General features: G+C 37.6%; 1 protein-coding gene across 1 annotated transcript in view; it reads left to right on the top strand.

Moving 5' to 3' along the window:
- ABCB4 (ATP binding cassette subfamily B member 4) overlaps positions 1 to 18810 on the top strand; it is a 70817-nt gene that overhangs the window by 11966 nt on the left and 40041 nt on the right. Inside the window, exons 4-13 of the mRNA XM_047097194.1 lie at positions 1134 to 1191; positions 2744 to 2935; positions 4028 to 4199; positions 5454 to 5578; positions 8570 to 8741; positions 11472 to 11585; positions 12675 to 12785; positions 13002 to 13127; positions 16403 to 16606; positions 16967 to 17137. Coding sequence (XP_046953150.1) covers positions 1134 to 1191; positions 2744 to 2935; positions 4028 to 4199; positions 5454 to 5578; positions 8570 to 8741; positions 11472 to 11585; positions 12675 to 12785; positions 13002 to 13127; positions 16403 to 16606; positions 16967 to 17137 — 1445 coding nt within the window. The remainder of the gene's footprint in view (positions 1 to 1133; positions 1192 to 2743; positions 2936 to 4027; positions 4200 to 5453; positions 5579 to 8569; positions 8742 to 11471; positions 11586 to 12674; positions 12786 to 13001; positions 13128 to 16402; positions 16607 to 16966; positions 17138 to 18810) is intronic.

The following is an 18810-nucleotide window of genomic DNA, read 5'->3' as shown; positions in this document are numbered from 1 at the left end:
ACAACACCGTGGTGACATTTTGTCCTATTATTTTGTGAGTGCAGTGGACATGGGCTGTTTCCTTTTTATTTTTTCACTTCGTGGGTTTTTTTTTAAATGTTTATTTGTTTTTGAGAAAGAGAGAGAGAGAGCGAGCGAGCAGGGGAGGGGCAGAGGGAGAAGGAGAGAGAGAAAATCCCAAGAAGGATCTGCTTTGTCAGCACAGAGCCTGATGTGGGACTTGATCCCATGAACTGTGAGATCATGACCTGAGCCACAACCAAGAGTCAGGTGCTTAATCAGCTGAGCCACCCAGGTGCCCCTTCCACTTTGTGTTTTTTGAAAAGTGAAAATAAGTCCTTACCACATGAAACAATCAGTGTAGTATAAACTTAGGAACTATATGTACAGCGCTAGGACTCTCAGCCTCCTTAGTGGCTGTGTGACTTTGGATAAGTGACTTTGTCTGTGTCTCAATTTCCTCATCTGTGAAAGGGGGATTCATAAAGTAGTCATACCTCATTGGATTGTGGTGAAAATTAAATGAATTAGTACATGTAAAGTGTTCATAACAAAGCCTGGTATATAATAAATGTTCAGTAAGTGCTTGTTATTATTAAAACATAAATGGCACATTGATAGTTTTATCAAATTAGTTCAAATTAATAGACAATATAATTTTCCCTCCTTTACAATGGATGTAACTCAGCCTTTCTGTTACTTACCACAAAAGGAAACGTGTAAGGGAAAACACGCATATATTGAAATAAAATCAACAAAAACAATTATCTATAAAGTGCTTTTAGCCATTAAGAAAAAATGCCCCTTAAATCTTGTGTTTTCTATTGAGACCATTTATTTTTTCCTCCTCTGTCTTCTGTATCCGCTCCTCTCTGCTGCCTCAGAAAGCTGCTTTGCTAAAGGCCTGAGCTCTCCAGGACCGCGGCGAACCTGGGAGGGCCACCTTTCCCCATCTGGACCCTAGAGATGTCCTGCATCTAAACCCTTGGATTTTTTACTTGAGTAAAGTGAAAAGAATTCATTGAGGGTGAAAGGAAAAAAGATTTTTAAAACCTAGTAATGCCTGTTAGTAGTTCAGCCTTTCAAAAATGTCTTATTTTGTTTTGTTTTGTTTTTGTTTTGTTTTTATTTAGTGAATTTTTCATTGTCAACGCTAAATCCAGGCAGAATTCTGGAAGAAGAAATGACTAGGTAATTGGCTGATATATATATATATATATATAGTTATGATATATAAATGTAGGTACTTATATATATATATATGATGTACTTTTTAAAAACATTTATTTAACTATTTTAAGAGAGAGAGAGTGGGAGTGGGGCAGAGAGAGGGGGAGAATGAGAATCCCAAGCAGGCTTCATGCTGTCAGTGCAGAGCCCAATTCAGGGCTCGAAATCACAAACTGAGATCATGACCTGAGTGGAAATTAAGAGTCGGATATTTAACTGACTAAGCCACCCAGGTGCCCCTATGATGTACTTTTAAAAATGTATTATTTGAGAATAATGGCAAACTTACAGAGAATTTTAAGAATATAAAAAAGTGTCTGTATACTCTTTACCTTTTGTTATATTCTTTGACCTGTTGTTATCATTTATACCCACCCCCATCACATCCACTATTTGAAGTAACTTGCATACATCATCATGGCCCTTTATTCATAAAAACTTCAGTGTGGTTCCTAAGCACAGGATATTCTTTTCATAACCACAGCACAGTTATCAATGTCAGTAAATTTAATATCGATACAGTAGTTTGATCTAATAGAAATCTCAAGAGCCTGTAACATAATGTTTGTATGTTTACTTATCCATCAATGTTGCTGATTTAAATGAGCACATCTGTATACTATTATAGACCCAAAAGGCTTTTATCTGGAAATAGTTTGTAAAATTATATCAAAAATGTATTTGAAAATGTCAAAACTGAATTTGTTCTTTTAAAGATACTAACTTTCCTGTAATTTAGTTAAGACTTTACTCAAAATTAGTATGAATTTATGACATATTTAGCATACTATTAAACAAATATTTTCAAATTCTGCCAAATAGGAAGAGGTTATGGGGGGGAGTTCTTTCTGTAAACAATATGAGAAAACTTACACTAAGACCCACTTCACATGTTTGGTCTCTTTATTCCTGTAACTTGTAATCTGTGAATAGTAGTGAAGTTTTTCAATAGGATCAGATATACAAGTCTAAAATCTAAATAATGAAAGAAAAAACATACCATGTTTATACATTGTCAGTATCAGTTTTAAAATCATTAATGTCATGATTTTTGTAGTTAAGCACAAAAAATTATGTTTTCTTTGATAGTTCAAGTGGATAGATTTGCCATCATCCTCTTAAAATTTAGGAAAAGAGGAAAGGTGAAAAAAAATTTTTTTAATGCTTATTTATTTTTGAGAGAGAGAGAGAAAAGAGTGTGAGCTGGGGAGGGGCAGAGAGAGGGGGAGACACAGAATCCAAAGCAGGCTCCAGGCTCTGAGCTGCAGCATAGAGCCCGACACGGGGCTCGAACTCATGCCATGAGATCATGACCTGAGCTGAAGTTGGACACTTAACTGACTTAGCCACCCAGGTGCCTCTGGAAAAGAGAAAAGATTTTAATGTGTATTTGTTATGATGTCCTACACAATCTTTGTGATTTCAGTAAACTTAATTGCCAATTCTGAAGATTTTTCCTGAAAGAGATGAAAAAAGGACAGTATTTAAAAGAAACTTTCTAATTATTTTCCAGATATGCATATTATTACTCAGGATTAGGTGCTGGAGTTCTTGTTGCTGCTTATATACAGGTTTCATTTTGGACTCTGGCAGCCGGCCGGCAAGTCAGGAAAATTAGGCAGGAGTTTTTTCACGCTGTTCTACGACAAGAAATAAGCTGGTTTGATGTCAGCGACACTAGTGAACTGAATACAAGGTTAACAGAGTAAGTGTATTGTTAATGTCAGACTTTCATAACAAAATTAACCACTAACTATGCGAACATTTGTCATGGTTAGGTTTTAAATTTAAAACAATTACTAGATGAAGCGTTTAATACGTACTGGGACTAGATCATCTGATAGCCCTTTCTAGCATTTACAGCCTGTGCCACAATGCATTTTCCTTATGTTAATTTGTTCTCCTCAGTGGTAGGGTAGGCTAATGTGAAGATGTGCTCACATCTTATATTATCTCTCAGTGGAGCTTACCACAGGGCCTGACAGATGTTATACATTCAATTTAGATGACTGAATGAAAAAGTAAATGTGTGAATGAAGTCACAGAGAGACTTTTCTTAGTTAATTGTTGGCTCTTCACTTATTCAACGAGTATTTGAGGGGCTACTTGTGCCAAGCACTATTCTAGATGTTCGTGATTATACCAGCGAACAAGACTAAGCTCACTGTCATCGTTGCTTACTTTCCCGCAGAGGGAGATAGATGGTAAACTTTTTCTTACTGGAGGCCCTGGCACAAGTGTAGTGAGCAAATGAAGTAAAAAAGGAGGGAAGGTCAAGACATTTAGGACCTGGTTCGACCTCACTAAGGCCTTGTGCTTTGACTCGTAGTGACATGGGCAGCCATTGGGAGCTTTTGGTCTGAGGAGTAACACGTTCAGACTTCCGTTTTCAAAGGATCACACTGGCTGCTGTATGGAGAATAGAGTGGGTTCAGAAGCGGGCCCGGGGTAGAAGCAAGTGGCACTTTCCAATTACCATTGAGATGCCCTTCCTAACTCCTGCTTTTAAACAAATTGACTCATATGTTCAAAATGCTAATCCTTCTCAGACAGGATTAACTCGTTCCGTAGTATCAACTTTAATGATACTAACTTCTTAGAGGCATGAACTGATCCTGAAACTCTTCCTTTGTGCAGTAGTTAGGTGAGGAAAAATATCGTTCAAGAGGCTAAGACTGTGAAAGCGGCTTGCTGTAGCGTGAACAAGTTTTACCTGTCTGTGTGTTTGTTAGATGTCTACTTCAGCTTTCCAGCCGAAGATCTCCTGCCTGTAACCACTTAGTGTGATCTTTTTTAGTGACATCTCCAAAATCAGTGAAGGAATTGGTGACAAGGTTGGAATGTTCTTTCAAGCAGTAGCCACGTTTTTTGCAGGATTCATAGTAGGGTTCATTAGAGGATGGAAGCTCACCCTCGTGATAATGGCCATCAGCCCTATCCTGGGACTCTCTGCAGCTGTCTGGGCAAAGGTGTGTGAAACCGGGGCGTTTTCACGTGTGTCAGGCCACACATACAAGAGCTATTTTTAATATGCAGGACTCTGGTTCTTGCAGTTGTGCAGATCTGTGTTCCATGTCGGTTGAAACCACAATAAGAAGCATGTTGTTAATGCTGTAATGAAGAAACTTATTTCTGATGTGATTTAAAATGTCAGTTATTACCTCACAGATTTTTCTCACCGCTCTTATTGCTTTGGGTAAATCGTCAGGCATAGCAGTTTAAACTACTTACACGGTATGTCCTTATAAAGGAAACACAACTTTAAACCATAACATTCTTCCAAACCATTGCATGAATATAAGAAAATTAAAGTTCGGGTTTATTTACTTTTAAGTGTTACCTGTGATGGTTAAGTGGCACCCTGCCAGTCTTGCCTTGCTATAAAATGTGTATAACCTGTTCTACTTCAGACAATACTGTAGAGTTGAGAAATTTTTCTGACAACTTTCTCTCTTTTGGAGGTTGATGATTTATCTGGTAACTTACTTGTATCCCTTTTATTTGGATTATTCCTTTACCTTTCTCCTGCAGCATCTTGTTTAGCCATCTTAGAATGCCCATGAGTAGATCTGCAAGTATTGTGTTCATAGTACGGTAAAACCTTGGATTGTGAGTAACTTGTTCTGCGAGTGTTCCACAAGATGAGCAAACATTTCTAACAAATTTTAACTTGATAAATGAGTCATGTCTTGCACTGTTAGTAGTCCGTGATGCCGAATGTCACATGGTCACAATTGAGCCAATGGTTCTTGAAATTCTTTGATATACGAGTGCTTTGGATTATAAGCATGCTTCCAGAACAAATTATGCTCACACATCAAGGTTTTACTGTAATTAGAAATCATGACACAATAAAGGAAAGAATAGTGATTTTCCAAAGCATTAAGATTTTAGTTTAGTTTATTTTGCAATTAGAAGAGAAAAAAAAACATAGTAGATATGGGACGTGACATTATTCCTCAAAATGTATTAGAGAATTATATGTGGATTTTCTGTTCCTGACTACTCTTGGGGAGCAGATCACCAGGGTGGGTCAGATCTAGCCTTTGTAGGGGGTGGAGAAGCCATTGGATCTGGTACACTGAGTGCCGTTCACTTCGTGACTTCAGTTTTCGGGAAGGGATAGATAGACTTTGGAAAGAAAAAGTAAAATGAAGAGTTGACAGTCTGCCTTTTAACTTTTCTCCCCATACAAAAGTCATGAATGTTTCTCTTCTGTCCAGATACTCTCGGCATTTAGTGACAAAGAACTGGCTGCATATGCAAAAGCAGGAGCTGTGGCCGAGGAGGCTCTGGGGGCCATCAGGACTGTGATAGCATTTGGGGGCCAGAACAAAGAGCTGGACAGGTCAGGAAGGTTCTCTGTCCGCTTTTATATTTTTTGTTGCTCATTCTTCTGTGGTATGTGTTTGCTGCTTTCCTTTTCTTAGTATTAATCCCTCCCCCACAAAATATACAGTTTAACGTCAGCCCCTAAAGCAGGGTTTTTACCCGTTTTATGTTCCGTGGGCCCCTTTGGCAGTCTGATCAAGCCTATGGACTCCCTTCTTAGAGTAATGATTTTAAACTCCTAAGACAGAAATAGATAGCATTACCAAGGAAACCAATTATAATGAAGTACAGTTTTCAAAATATTTTTAAATTACGATATAGTAAATATGTGCTTTCACTGGTAACATATTAATAAGAGCGAACTATGGGTTCAATAACTACTGTAACTCTGAAGGAGAAATACAGGTAAAAGTTATTTCAAGATATTTGTATCACTTGTAACATGATATAAAACTGATCCGGGATTTCTACTGGCAACAAAGTCATAGTTACTGTTAATTCTACCAGGGTTTGTTGCCTGCATTGATAATCCAAGGAAATACTTAAATTTCAGGTATAGGTCAGTGAAAATAATTATATGATTTTTTCCACATTCAAATTCCTTGACCATGGATCCCAGGCCAAGAACCCTGCTCTAAAGGAACCTGACATACAAAAACCAAAATGCCAGATCAAGGCCCGCTGATAAAGGCTAGGCTGCCTTACTTTAATGTCCCCAACCAGTTTTCTTTAAACAACATTCCCTAATACAGTGAAAGTATGATTCTGTGTTTTTTGTTTGTTTGTTTTGTTTGTTTGTTTTTGCCATTCTGTGGGACTCCTGATACCTACAACTTTTTGAAAGAGAAATTCTCTGGAAATACTCCAGCATTGAAAGCAACAGTTCCCCTAATCCCCTCCATTTTCGTTTTCTATTTTTCTGTTCCTTAAGCCCTCTTCAAAACTGAGATGCTCCTTTCTCTAATCTCTTCCTTTTTCTCTCTTGCTGCTGCTTCCTGCACACAATAGCCCACACAGAGCACACTAACCCTCCCTCGGACCTCAGGATGTGAGTGTAATCAGTACCGCTCCATTAGCCGCAGTAAGCAAGCCACCTAAGCGAAGGTAATTACAGCACATCCACCACTGTCACCGGAGCCTGGGGGTCACACGGGGCTGGCCTGAATCTCCCTGGGCCCTGGGGCCCAGCCACACGAGACTCATCACAGTGCTGGACGTGGCATGCTGGCTGTCTCCCCAGGGACGCTCCTCTGCTAAATGAATGCAGTGCCCGGGACTGAGGAAAGCATGCTGGAAAGCTGGCTGCTTTAAGTAATTAAACAAAGAAACTTTTTGGTGACAACTACATTTTTTAAAAAACTAATACATGCTATGGGGCGCCTGGGTGGCGCAGTTGGTTAAGCGTCCGACTTCAGCCAGGTCACGATCTCACGGTCCGTGGGTTCGAGCCCCGCGTCAGGCTCTGGGCTGATGGCTCAGAGCCTGGAGCCTGTTTCCGATTCTGTGTCTCCCTCTCTCTCTGCCCCTCCCCCGTTCATGCTCTGTCTCTCTCTGTCCCAAAAATAAATAAACGTTCAAAAAAAAAAAAAAAAAACTAATACCTGCTCAATATCTCATTTGGCTAAACTAAAAAGAATGGTATTTGTTTTTTGTTGGCAACACACTATTTTTATATATTTTCCCTACAGTATCATTTTATATACATTGTGTTTTTTCCCCTAATTTTAGGAATCCCAAATTAGATTTTACACACTTGCTGTTTCTAGCATGGAAAGGTAGATTTAATATAAATTGATGTAAAAAAAATTATAATTTAACAGACCCATTGTAGACATTTGTGCCTTTGTATGACATCCTAGAAGCCACTAATATGAATTTTACTTATTTATTGATGTTTATTTTTGAGGGGGAGGAGGGGCAGAGAGAGAGGGAGTCACAGAATCCAAAGCAGGCTCCAGGCTCGGAGCTGTCAGCACAGAACCAACGCAGGGCTTGAACTCACGAACCGTGAGATCATGACCTGAGTGGAAGTCAGACGCTTAACTGACGGAGCCACCCAGGTACCCCAGTAATATGAATTTTAATTGCTACTCAAAAAAATTTTTAATTGCTACTCAAAAGCCACCCAGGTACCCCAGTAATATGAATTTTAATTGCTACTCAAAAGTAATAGAATGAGCAATATTCAGGAGATTAAATTCTAAACAATAATAGTAATAATAACAGGAATAGGAATTACTAGGTTGTGCCAACTGTGTACCAGCACTGTGGTAACTACTTTCTAATGTTGTTCTTCAGTACCATAATTATCTTACAAGGTAGGCATTATTTACTCCATTTTACAGAAAGCGTAATGAAAATCTAAAAAAATTCAGTAAGAACCCATATCCTATGAGTAGTGATCATTTCATAACCTTGTTCCCTGGCTTGACAGTTGAAGATCAGCATGACCAGAAAACAAACAAAACAAAACAAAACAAAACAAAACAAAACAAAACAGCAAAGGCCCAAGTTTAAGTACTTGTAGAGTGTAAAATTTCTGTCCCTCATGCAATGGAGCAGTAGAGGGAGATTTTTCTCTTGCCTAGAGAAGAGAAATTGAGTTGTGTAGAGTCTAGCTATTTTCGGCATCCTGAAAGGTATTTACATTTTGATGCCATTCCTGTTTGGCTTGGTTTCTCTTCTTCCACCTTAACGTTGGCTTGTGATACTGGCCATGAAGGTGAAGGTGAAGCTCTACCATATCCCGGAGGGACGTTCAATACTGGAACAGCTACAGGAGACTGTAGGGACCAAGGGAGGTGAGTTACCACCAGTAAAGAGAAGGTTCAGATGGGTTCTAGTCCTGGCTGATCCTGAATTGGTTCACTTCCCAGGAAGCTGGGTCCCAGCAAGTTTCTTACTTTGATGGCTTTCTTCCTTAAACCTCCAACTGTATAGGAGGTGAATATGGCTCTGATTGTGGATTGTTTTCTTGTTACAACATTTGCCTCTCATTTTCTGGTAGGTATGAGAAACATCTACAAAATGCCAAAAAGATTGGAATTAAAAAGGCGATTTCAGCAAGCATTTCAATGGGCATTGCCTTCCTATTAATATATGCATCATATGCACTGGCCTTCTGGTATGGATCCACTCTAGTTATAGCAAAAGAATATACTATTGGAAATGCAATGACAGTAAGTAGTTTTCCTAATATTGATGAAGAAACCAAAAATATTGTTTATCCATCTACCTTTTGTTTCCTTTCATACTCCTCCTTTTCGAAGTATGAGCCATGATTACAGGCTTTTTTCTTTTGGTGAGTCTTTGCTCTGTCCTTTGGGCAGAGCTGGCCTTCTAGGATACACAAGGCACAATTATGAGTTGGGGCCAAAAAAGTGGCATGTATTTAGACCAATTGAAAAGCTATATAACATATAAAAGGAAATAAAAATTGGATACATTTATGAATGAACAAATATGGATTGGAGGCATCCTCTTTGTGCCATTGAGTTTCATCATGTAAGAAAGTAAACAGAGGCGCCTGGGTGGCTCAGTCTGTTGAGCATCTGAGTCTTGATTTTCGCTCAGGTCATGATCCTAGGATCGTGGGATTGAGCTTGGTGTCGGGCTCTGGGCTGGCAGTGTGGGGCCTGCCTGGGATTCTCTCTTGCCCTCTCTCTCTGCCCCTCATGTTCTCTTTCTCCCTGTCTCTCAAAATAAATAAAAATAAACATTTTTTAAAAAAAGAAAGTAAATATTATTATAGATAGGTCATAGTATGAGATAATGCTAAATTTATAGAATATAAAACATCGGCTATACAAAATATAAGGTGGAAAGTCATTTTGTTTCTCAGAATGAACATAGCTTTCTTTTATGATTCTAAAAATAACGTACATTAGTTATACAAAGGATTAGAAAACAGAGTTTTCAAAATTATGAACTACTTACAGCTGCTTATAATCTATTAATCCATATATACTTAATGATAACTTTTGGGAGGCACCTGGGTGGCTCATCAGTTAAGCGTCCAACTTTGGCTCAAGTCATGATCTCACAGTTTGTGAGTTTGAGCCCTGCGTCGGGCTCTGTGCTGACAGCTCAAAGCCTGGAGCCTGCTTCAGATTCTGTCTCCCTCCCTCTGCCCCTCCCCCGCTCATGCTCTGTCTCTCTCTTTCAAAAATAAATAAGCATTAAAAATTTTTTTTTAAATGATAACTTTTGGTATAGATTCTCCAGATCATTCTGTATGTATGTATTTTTCTTTCAAAACTGGGATTATGATGCATATCTTTCCATAACCTTTTTTTTTTTTAATTTTTTTTTTCAACATTTATTTATTTTTGGGACAGAGAGAGACAGGGCATGAATGGGGGAGGGGCAGAGAGAGAGGGAGACACAGAATCGGAAACAGGCTCCAGGCTCTGAGCCATCAGCCCAGAGCCCGACGCGGGGCTCGAACTCACGGACCGTGAGATCGTGACCTGGCTGAAGTCGGACGCTTAACCGACTGCACCACCCAGGCGCCCCTCCATAACCTTTTTTATAACCAGCAGTATTTTTTATAAACCAACAATATTTTGTGACCATCTTTAGGTGTCATTGATGATCAAAACAACATGTAACCATTCAAATAGCAACCTTTTAAAACCTACACTTCCCTGTGTTTCTAAACAGAGGATACTGAACACAGTTTGGCTCTTTGGTGAAAAATGAGGGCCATTGTAAAAATTAATCATCTGAAAATGTTTTCTGGGGTGATATCTTCAGTTTCCAATGATATTGAGGGCTGTTTGCTCGATGAGCTTTCATAATTGAGGAGTCTATTCTTTCTCATTTTGGTCTCCTTCCTGGTGGTCAGCTCATAAGCTCTCCACCTTCTTCACTTCCTCATTTGCTAAATTTTGTGAAGGAGACAGAATCCTGACTCCTCTGTGACCTGGTTTCCTCATTTGTACTATGTGGATGGTGATGTCTTCCCAGCAGGGCTGGAGAATGATAGTCATGATGTAGAGAACCCAGCAATACCCTCTTCGTAAAAGGCAGGAGCTCTGGTGCATGAGCTTTATAGCGTCTATTTTGGTAGAGACTTCTTTGCTTCCTTACTGGTCCTTACCGGTACTGCAGATAGTGGATAGATATTTGAGGGATATTTGAATTCTGGGTATGTGAAGTGTTACTGTTACTGTCTTCAGAGAACAGTCAAGCTACGTGTAGATGTTTCATCATGACCAGAGAGAAAGGAGTAATTTCTCTACAGTTATGTTTTCCTAGTTATGTTAATTATATGGATTCCTGAAGCTATATTCCTGGTGCTTCTATAATAATTTAAAGGGAAATGTGTTAGATTTTGTTTGCTATAGTATAGAATGATTGTGTAAAGGAATTAATGCACACAGATGTGATTTAGTGGCTTATAATATGTGAACTGTTACTCTTTCATTAAAAATCTTATCAAAATACATATGGAAAATGCTATTTAAAAAATAGGAAATTCCATGGGACCAAAATCCTTCATGTTTCATTTTGAACATTCTGTGTAATTTCATGTATAGGTGTAGAAAGTCACAAAGAACTGAATAACAATACTGATGGGAAATGTTTCCCTCTAGTGGCATTAGCTTCAGAGTCAAAGAAGTAGGTTTGAGAAATCTTTTTGACTCTGTGTAACTTCAGGAGAACAACAGATAGTTCAGCAAGCTAGACAAAAAAAAAATATTTTTGATGTTGAAGAAGCCCATTGAGCGACGGAATACTATATTAACCTTATAAATTTTGCCCTTTTGCTAAATAAAAAAACAAAATGTTAAAAGGATAAACTAAACTCAATCCTTAGTGTAATATGTGTTTCAGTCATATCTGAGGTAACAGTGGGCACCAGAATGGGGCTTGCTTCTAACTTTTCCTCATATTCTCCTGTTCAGGTCTTCTTTTCAATTCTGGTCGGAGCTTTCAGTGTTGGACAGGCCGCTCCGTGTATTGATGCTTTTGCCAATGCAAGAGGGGCAGCCTATGCTATCTTCAGTATTATAGATAATGTGAGTCACTTATTCATTCCATGTCAAAACGTACTTTGAGGCTTGCATACTTAAATTTGGCTTTGGGTTATAAATCCTGTGAAAATTAATTATGTGAAAATAAGGAACCTTTTCTTCGTGAGAGAACAAAAGTACCTCTTATTAATAATATTTCTAAAAGTTCATCTTAAAATAATAGAATAACACTGACCTCATTTGGGAAAAGTACATCTGCACTAATGTTTATTATTAGAGTTCAGAGTAAAGACGTTTGCTCTTCCAAGGTTTTCTCTTTTTCTCTTCCAAGGTGTAGCTAGACCAAGAATACTATGACTTTCATACGCAGGAAGAATGGTGGAAAAACTAGCCGTGTATTTTGCTGTGGGTTGCCCCCTTCAAAGAAAAAAATCACTGCATGATTCATATGATTTTTAACCCACTATATCGAATGAGTTTTACCAGCTGCAGTGAAATAAAGAATACAATTTTCACATATTAAAACATGTTGCTACATTTCTGTGGATAAAATGCAAAGTCGCTAATGAAATTTGGCCCTTTAATTCAGGCAGTTCCTTCTGTGTCATTGTCCTAAGTCATGAGAAAACTGAGTGGTTTCTGAATATACTTGCAGTTTACACTGCTCCTAAATAACTTGGCCCCAACCAACGTTTCAGTCTTCACAACCCAAATCCATGGCATGTGTTGTTTAGGAATAAGCTCATCTTCAGAACAAGCTAAAATACCTGGCTCTATCAATTATAATATGTCTTGTTATCACAGGTGTATAAGCATGCATCTCTGACCATTTCAAAAATTTATGAATATATGCCAAAAGCTTAAAGCAAGATATTGTAAGAAATCGAATTAATATGTCCCTCTGTACTTTTCAGAAAATGTCTATTTTCTGAGAAGGAATATTTCCTTCCACACACACACAACACACACACACATGCACACATGCACACACAAAATCTACAACTAGCGTTCTGTCTCATGTGAAGGAAACTGAGCCATTCCAGGTCCTGTTTTTGGAATTTGCTAAGCCATATTCCTTAAAAGTGCAATTGTTTGTCCTATGATGGAATAGTCATTGAATTTTGTTTTATTTAGAGTCCTAAAATTGACAGTTTTTCAGAGAGAGGACACAAACCAGACAGCATCAAAGGGAATTTGGAGTTCAATGATGTTCATTTTTCTTATCCAGCTCGAGCTAATGTCAAGGTACTGTAAGCAATATTTACAAGAATTCCTAACTCAGATGGATTGTTTCATCATTATAAAGGACCTAAACTCCCTATTATTTTGATATTTATATCCTTTTTCCTTTGGGGTTTTATTCCCTTATTTGATACTTTTTTCAAATTTAAAACTGAATCAAATTAGTCCCCTTTCAGGATTTTGTTGTAAATGATTCTTCTTCTCTCTTTTCCCTCACAGATCTTGAAGGGCCTCAACCTAAAGGTTCAGAGTGGGCAGACGGTGGCCCTGGTTGGGAACAGCGGCTGTGGGAAAAGCACGACAGTGCAGCTGATACAGAGGCTCTATGACCCTGATGAGGGTACGGTAAGTGGGAAGAACCAAGTTCTCCAAAGTGAAAGCTGGGTACCAATTAGCCCTTCAAAAGTGTTTTGTTTTGTTTTGTTTTTTTAGCAACAGTTGGCATGTGAATCAATTTTAATAAAAAAGCTATAGACTTGCAATGCATCTAGACAATGCATTCAAACATTTGGACTGGAGGCCACTGAGACTGTTGTTTTCAAAGAATTTTGGGGTTTGGTCAAAAATATTTCATCCAGCATTTTTTGACAAGCTGATATCAATGTCACAAGAAGTAATTAAATTAGGACAGTAATTAAATTCATCAAAGATAGTTGAGTTTTCTTAAATGTTGGAATATCTCCAGGGGAAAGTGGGATTGTCTCTTAAAAAATGTCTTCTGGGGGGCGCCTGGGTGGCTCAGTCGGTTAAGCGGCCGACTTCGGCTCGGGTCATGATCTTGCGGTCCGTGAGTTCGAGCTCCGCGTCAGGCTCTGTGCTGACAGCTCAGAGCCTGGAGCCTGTTTCAGATTCTGTGTCTCCCTCTCTCTGACCCTCCCCTGTTCATGCTCTGTCTCTCCCTGTCTCAAAAAATAAATAAAACGTTAAAAAAATTAAAAAAAAATGACTTCTGGGACATGGGGGACATTAATAACCTAGGGTACCTTTTTTACCTGTTAAAAACTTTCTTATAATTGAAACTTCAGGGGCACCTGGGTGGCTCAGGCAGTTAAGTGTCCGACTCTTGATTTTGGCTCAGCTCATGATCTTGTGGTTTGTGAGTTCAGTCCCCACATTGGGCTCCCCGCTGACAGTGTGGAGCCTGCTTGGAATTCTCCCTCCCTCTCTCTCTGCCCCTACCCCACTCATGCTCTCTCATTCTTTCTCTCTATCTCTCTTTCAAAATAAATAAATAAACTTAATAAATAAATAAATAAATAAATAAATAAATAAAATTGAAACTTCAACAAAAGGTGCAAGACATAGTCTTCACCCACATTTACTAATGATATTTTGACCCATTTACTTTATTGTCTTCTCTCTCTGTCCACATGTGCCTATGTATATATAACAAACATACATGCACATGCATGCCTGCACACACACACACACACACACACACACCCCACAGGCATATTTTTTTCTGAACTTTTGAGACTAAGTTAAGGACATCATGTCCCTTGCCCCTTAAATACTTCAGAACATATTTTCTAAGAAGAAGGACATTCTCTTACAAAACCACAAAACAATTATCAAAATCAATAGATTTAATTTTAGTACAGCACTAGCCCACAGTACATATTCAAATTTCCTCAGTTGTACCACCCCGAGGACATTGAGTTTACCTGATTACGAAAACAGAAGATTACAAGTTACAAAGAAAAACAAAACACATTAAAAGGCGCTGAGATAGAATAGAGATGGCAGAAATGAGTACAGAGTTTTAGGGTTCATGAATTATTTATTTAATTAATTTAATAAAATACACATTTTGGAAAAATCTGATATTACTAAGGAGGAATGTAATCCTTTCCTCATTTGCTAAAGCTAACTCTGAATTGGCTCAAGTGTAAATATTTTTCTTTATTTTTTAAAAACAACCTAGTAAATCATGATCTGGTGGTCTGTGAATTCGAGCCATGTGTCAGGCTCTGTGCTGACAGCTCAGAGCCTGGAGCCTGCTTTGGAATTTGTGTCTCCCTGTCTCTCTGCCCCTCCCCCGCTCATGCTCTGTCTCTCTCTCTCTCTGTCAAAAATAAAAACATTAAAAAAAATTTTAAAACAACCTAGTAAAAGACTAACCATTAAAAATACACATTTGAAAATATCTTATCTTTGAAATTATTATTGGAATAGGGGCATCTGGCTGGCTCAGCCTGAGGAGCATGAGACTTTTGATCTCAGTGTCATGAGTTCATGCCCCACGTTGGATGTAGACCCAAGTTAAAATTTTAAAAATTTTAAATAAATAAAATAAAATAAAATAATTATTGGAGTAATATATAAACTTTAAATATACATGTCAACAGGAAAAAACTTCAGAAATTTTATAACTCAGAGATATTCACTGTTTACATCATGATTTAACAATTTTCTTACTACTCAAATAATAAATGTCCAGTGGTATAGTTTTCATTTAATTTTTCCTTAAATTTCTCTTCAGTAAAAAAATCAGTAAAGCTTCAATAAAAGAAAGCAATACATAGAACTATGATTTATATATGATAAAACTATTATATTTAATATTTGAGAAATTTGGATCTATGGTAGGATATGAACATGAAAATCTTTGAGAATAAATATAATTATGCATTTGTAAAAAGTTTCAAGATATGTTCATTTATAAATAAATATAAAACAAAGCAATTATAAGGTACCGACTTGCACTTATTAATTAAAAAAAAAGCAAAATGATAAAACTCAGCAGTAGTAAATTGTAAAAGAAAAAAAAAAGCAGATACAGTGCTGGCACTGTAAATTATTAAATTCTTTTTAGAGTGTTGCTTATGCAACCTTTACTCAGCAAATAATAAATACCCAACATATACCAGTCATTGCACAGGTAAGTAATTGTTATCAGAGAAAAAAAATAAATCATAATCTTTAGCCTGGTAACTCTCTACTTCTCCAGTGATTCTTCAGTGTTCCTTAAAAGAAGCCAAATGTCCAGCAGGTGGGAAATGCAGTAAATTATGGTATATTACATATTGTAAAACATCATAATACCATCAAAATGATATGTACACTAAGTAAGTAAGTGGACATTTTAATCAAATTTAAATAGCGGTAAGCAAAAAATAATAGTATGCCAAAAATCTGTAACCTATTATTGCTTATGGAGAATAATCCATCCATGAAAAAACTGTATGTGTAAGATAACAAATATACTTTTTTAAATGTTTATTTAGTTTTGAGAGAGAGAGAGAGAGAGACAGAGAGAGAGAGCATGAGCAGGGGAGGGGCAGAGAAAGAGGGAGACAGAATCCAAAGCAGGCTCCAGGCTCTGAGCTGTCAGCACAAAGCCCGACGCGGGGCTCGAACTCAGGAACCGCGAGATCATGACCTGAGCCAAAGTCAGACACTCAACCAACTGAGCTACCCAGGCACCCCAGTAAGTATACTTTTTATTTTTATTTTTGCACATTGCTGTTTGTTTCTAATTCTCATTTATAACCATTTTTAACCACCACAATAAGGTAAATAAGTTAAATGTTAGCTAAGACTTTTTGTAACAAAGAGTCTTGATGCTTTGGATGTCAGATGGATTTAAAATATTTAATGGAAATATTTCTGTCTTTCAGATTAACATAGATGGGCAGGATATTAGGACCTTTAATGTAAGGTATCTCAGGGAAATAATTGGAGTGGTGAGTCAGGAGCCAGTGCTATTTTCTACCACAATTGCTGAAAATATTCGTTATGGCCGTGGAAATGTCACCATGGATGAGATAAAGAAAGCTGTTAAAGAAGCCAACGCTTATGAGTTTATCATGAAACTACCACAGGTAAAGACTTTGTTAATGCAGTTGCCCTTGAAATTAGAATTTGACTTCATGTGTCTGAGTTCTTTCTTCAAAGTTTAAGCTAATAATGTTTGAGATGCAAGGTTGTCCAACTTTGTTTAGGAAAATCCCTTAAATTATTCACTTGGGAGTATATGGACAGTCTGGTACATAAATCCTGTAAAATTTTATACAGAGTATATGTAAGTAGTTTTTTAGAATTCAGTATTCATTGATTCTATTGTAATTTAGGACTCATTACAATAGTCGAAATGAAGCTCCGTGTTGCCTTGATGAATTTTAGACTCCATAGCTTTTTCTATTTAAAATACATCAGGAACTCCTCCATGTTTTCTGTTGTAGAAATTTGAAACCCTGGTTGGAGAGAGGGGGGCCCAACTGAGCGGTGGACAGAAACAGAGAATCGCCATCGCTCGGGCCCTGGTTCGCAACCCCAAGATCCTCCTGCTGGACGAGGCCACATCAGCCTTGGACACCGAAAGTGAAGCAGAGGTTCAGACGGCCCTGGATAAGGTCAGTCAACCCTGAACACCTGAAGGACCAGCAAACTGAAGCTTTATTGGAAATTCTTGCCAGTGCTTTGTGAGTCTAGATTGAAAAACATAAACATAAAAGCAAGTGAAGCTCTCTCCTGGGGCTTTATTGATTTCCCTTTGTGTCAAGTCACATTGCAGAGGGAGGTAGATGGCCCATTAACTGGTGTGCTTTGACTGAAGTGCACAGAGCCCAAATCCAGGTCTATGCAGCGAGCCACGTAGCTTCATTTACTTCCTGCACATAGGCTGTTGCTTTGATCAGAAAGTAGTTGTGTTAAAATGTGCAGAGAAAAATCTTGTTACCTAGATGCTGGTCCAGCTGAAAAACAGCTCAAAATACTTGCCTTGTTTTGTAGGCAGTAACATTATCTTTATTCAGGAAGGCAAAAGGAAGGCAAAAGGAAATAAAGTTCAATTTGTGTGTTTGTCTAAGCACATAAAGAAGCAATGCATTTTAAGGATGCTGAGCTCATGTGCCCAGCTCAGGTATTTCTAAATCTCTCACTACCGTTTTTAAAAGCAGAAACTTCACAGGAAGAACCTTATGTTGGGACACTCCTGTGATCAATGCTGATATCATCTGTACTAACAACACAGTATTATAACCAGAGTCAGAAGACACCTTATAAATGGGTTTCAAAAACATAAACATCACAAATATATTTGGCTTGAGAAAGTTTAATAATCAAATGTGCAAGTTACTGAACAGCTACTATCCAAACTACCTCTTGCAACTTTAGAGACAAGCTGTATGTATCTTATTTTCTCAGGAAAATTTCTACCTGAATCCTAAGTAAACACTGTGTGTGCTATAAACTGTGTTAATCAATGTTTCCCAGTTTATCAGATTAATCTTTTGGCTTATCTCATATAATTTAATCTAATGATGATTAATGAGATTATAATTGTTCCTCACAAATTCTTGCACTGAATTATATTGCTTTCATGTATGTTAAGTCTCAATATTGAGGAATCGAAATATATACATAGGAAACTAGTATTTGGTTGGTTAATCAGGCATGACTTAAAGCAGGAAATTATTTTTTTAATGCATATATTAAAACAAAAATTAACTTAAAATAGCATTTATCTGTTCGTGGGTTTGAGCCCCACATCAGGCTCTGTGCTGACTGCTTGCTCAGAGCCTGGAGACTGCTTCAGATTCTGTGTCTCCTACTCTCTCTGCTCCTCCCCCATTCACGCTTTGTCTCACTCTGTTTCTCAAAAATAAATAAATGTAAAAAAAAAATTAAAAAAAAACCAAAAATTAACTTAAAATGGCATTTATCTGTTGACATGGACTTTTTCAGGAAAAGTCAGGTAGGATAAGAAAGGTATTTATGGGGCAAAAAGTCCCATTCAGCCCTAGACCCCAGGTCCCAATACTTTCTAGGATATAAGTATTCAATATATTAGCACTTTCTGTGCTAAAAGAACACAATTATTGGACATGTTATTTTTTTGTGATATGGATAATTTCAGAAAAATTGTAGTCTTGCAGGTTTTAATTCATAGTTGGACAAGTTACTTCATCAATTTTAGCAGTTTGTATTCTCTAGGCTTATGACCCACACTCCCCAGTTGATAAACTTTTAGGTTTTAAAAATAGCTGATAAATCACTCATAATTTTTTTAAATCCTCAAGAAAAG

The sequence above is a fragment of the Lynx rufus genome, unplaced genomic scaffold, assembly GCF_022079265.1.
Source record: "Lynx rufus isolate CCGP_SWC_20201006 ecotype Redwood Valley unplaced genomic scaffold, mLynRuf1.p SCAF_4, whole genome shotgun sequence".
Lineage (NCBI taxonomy): Eukaryota > Metazoa > Chordata > Mammalia > Carnivora > Felidae > Lynx > Lynx rufus.
This window is presented reverse-complemented; position numbering and strand designations above follow the sequence as displayed.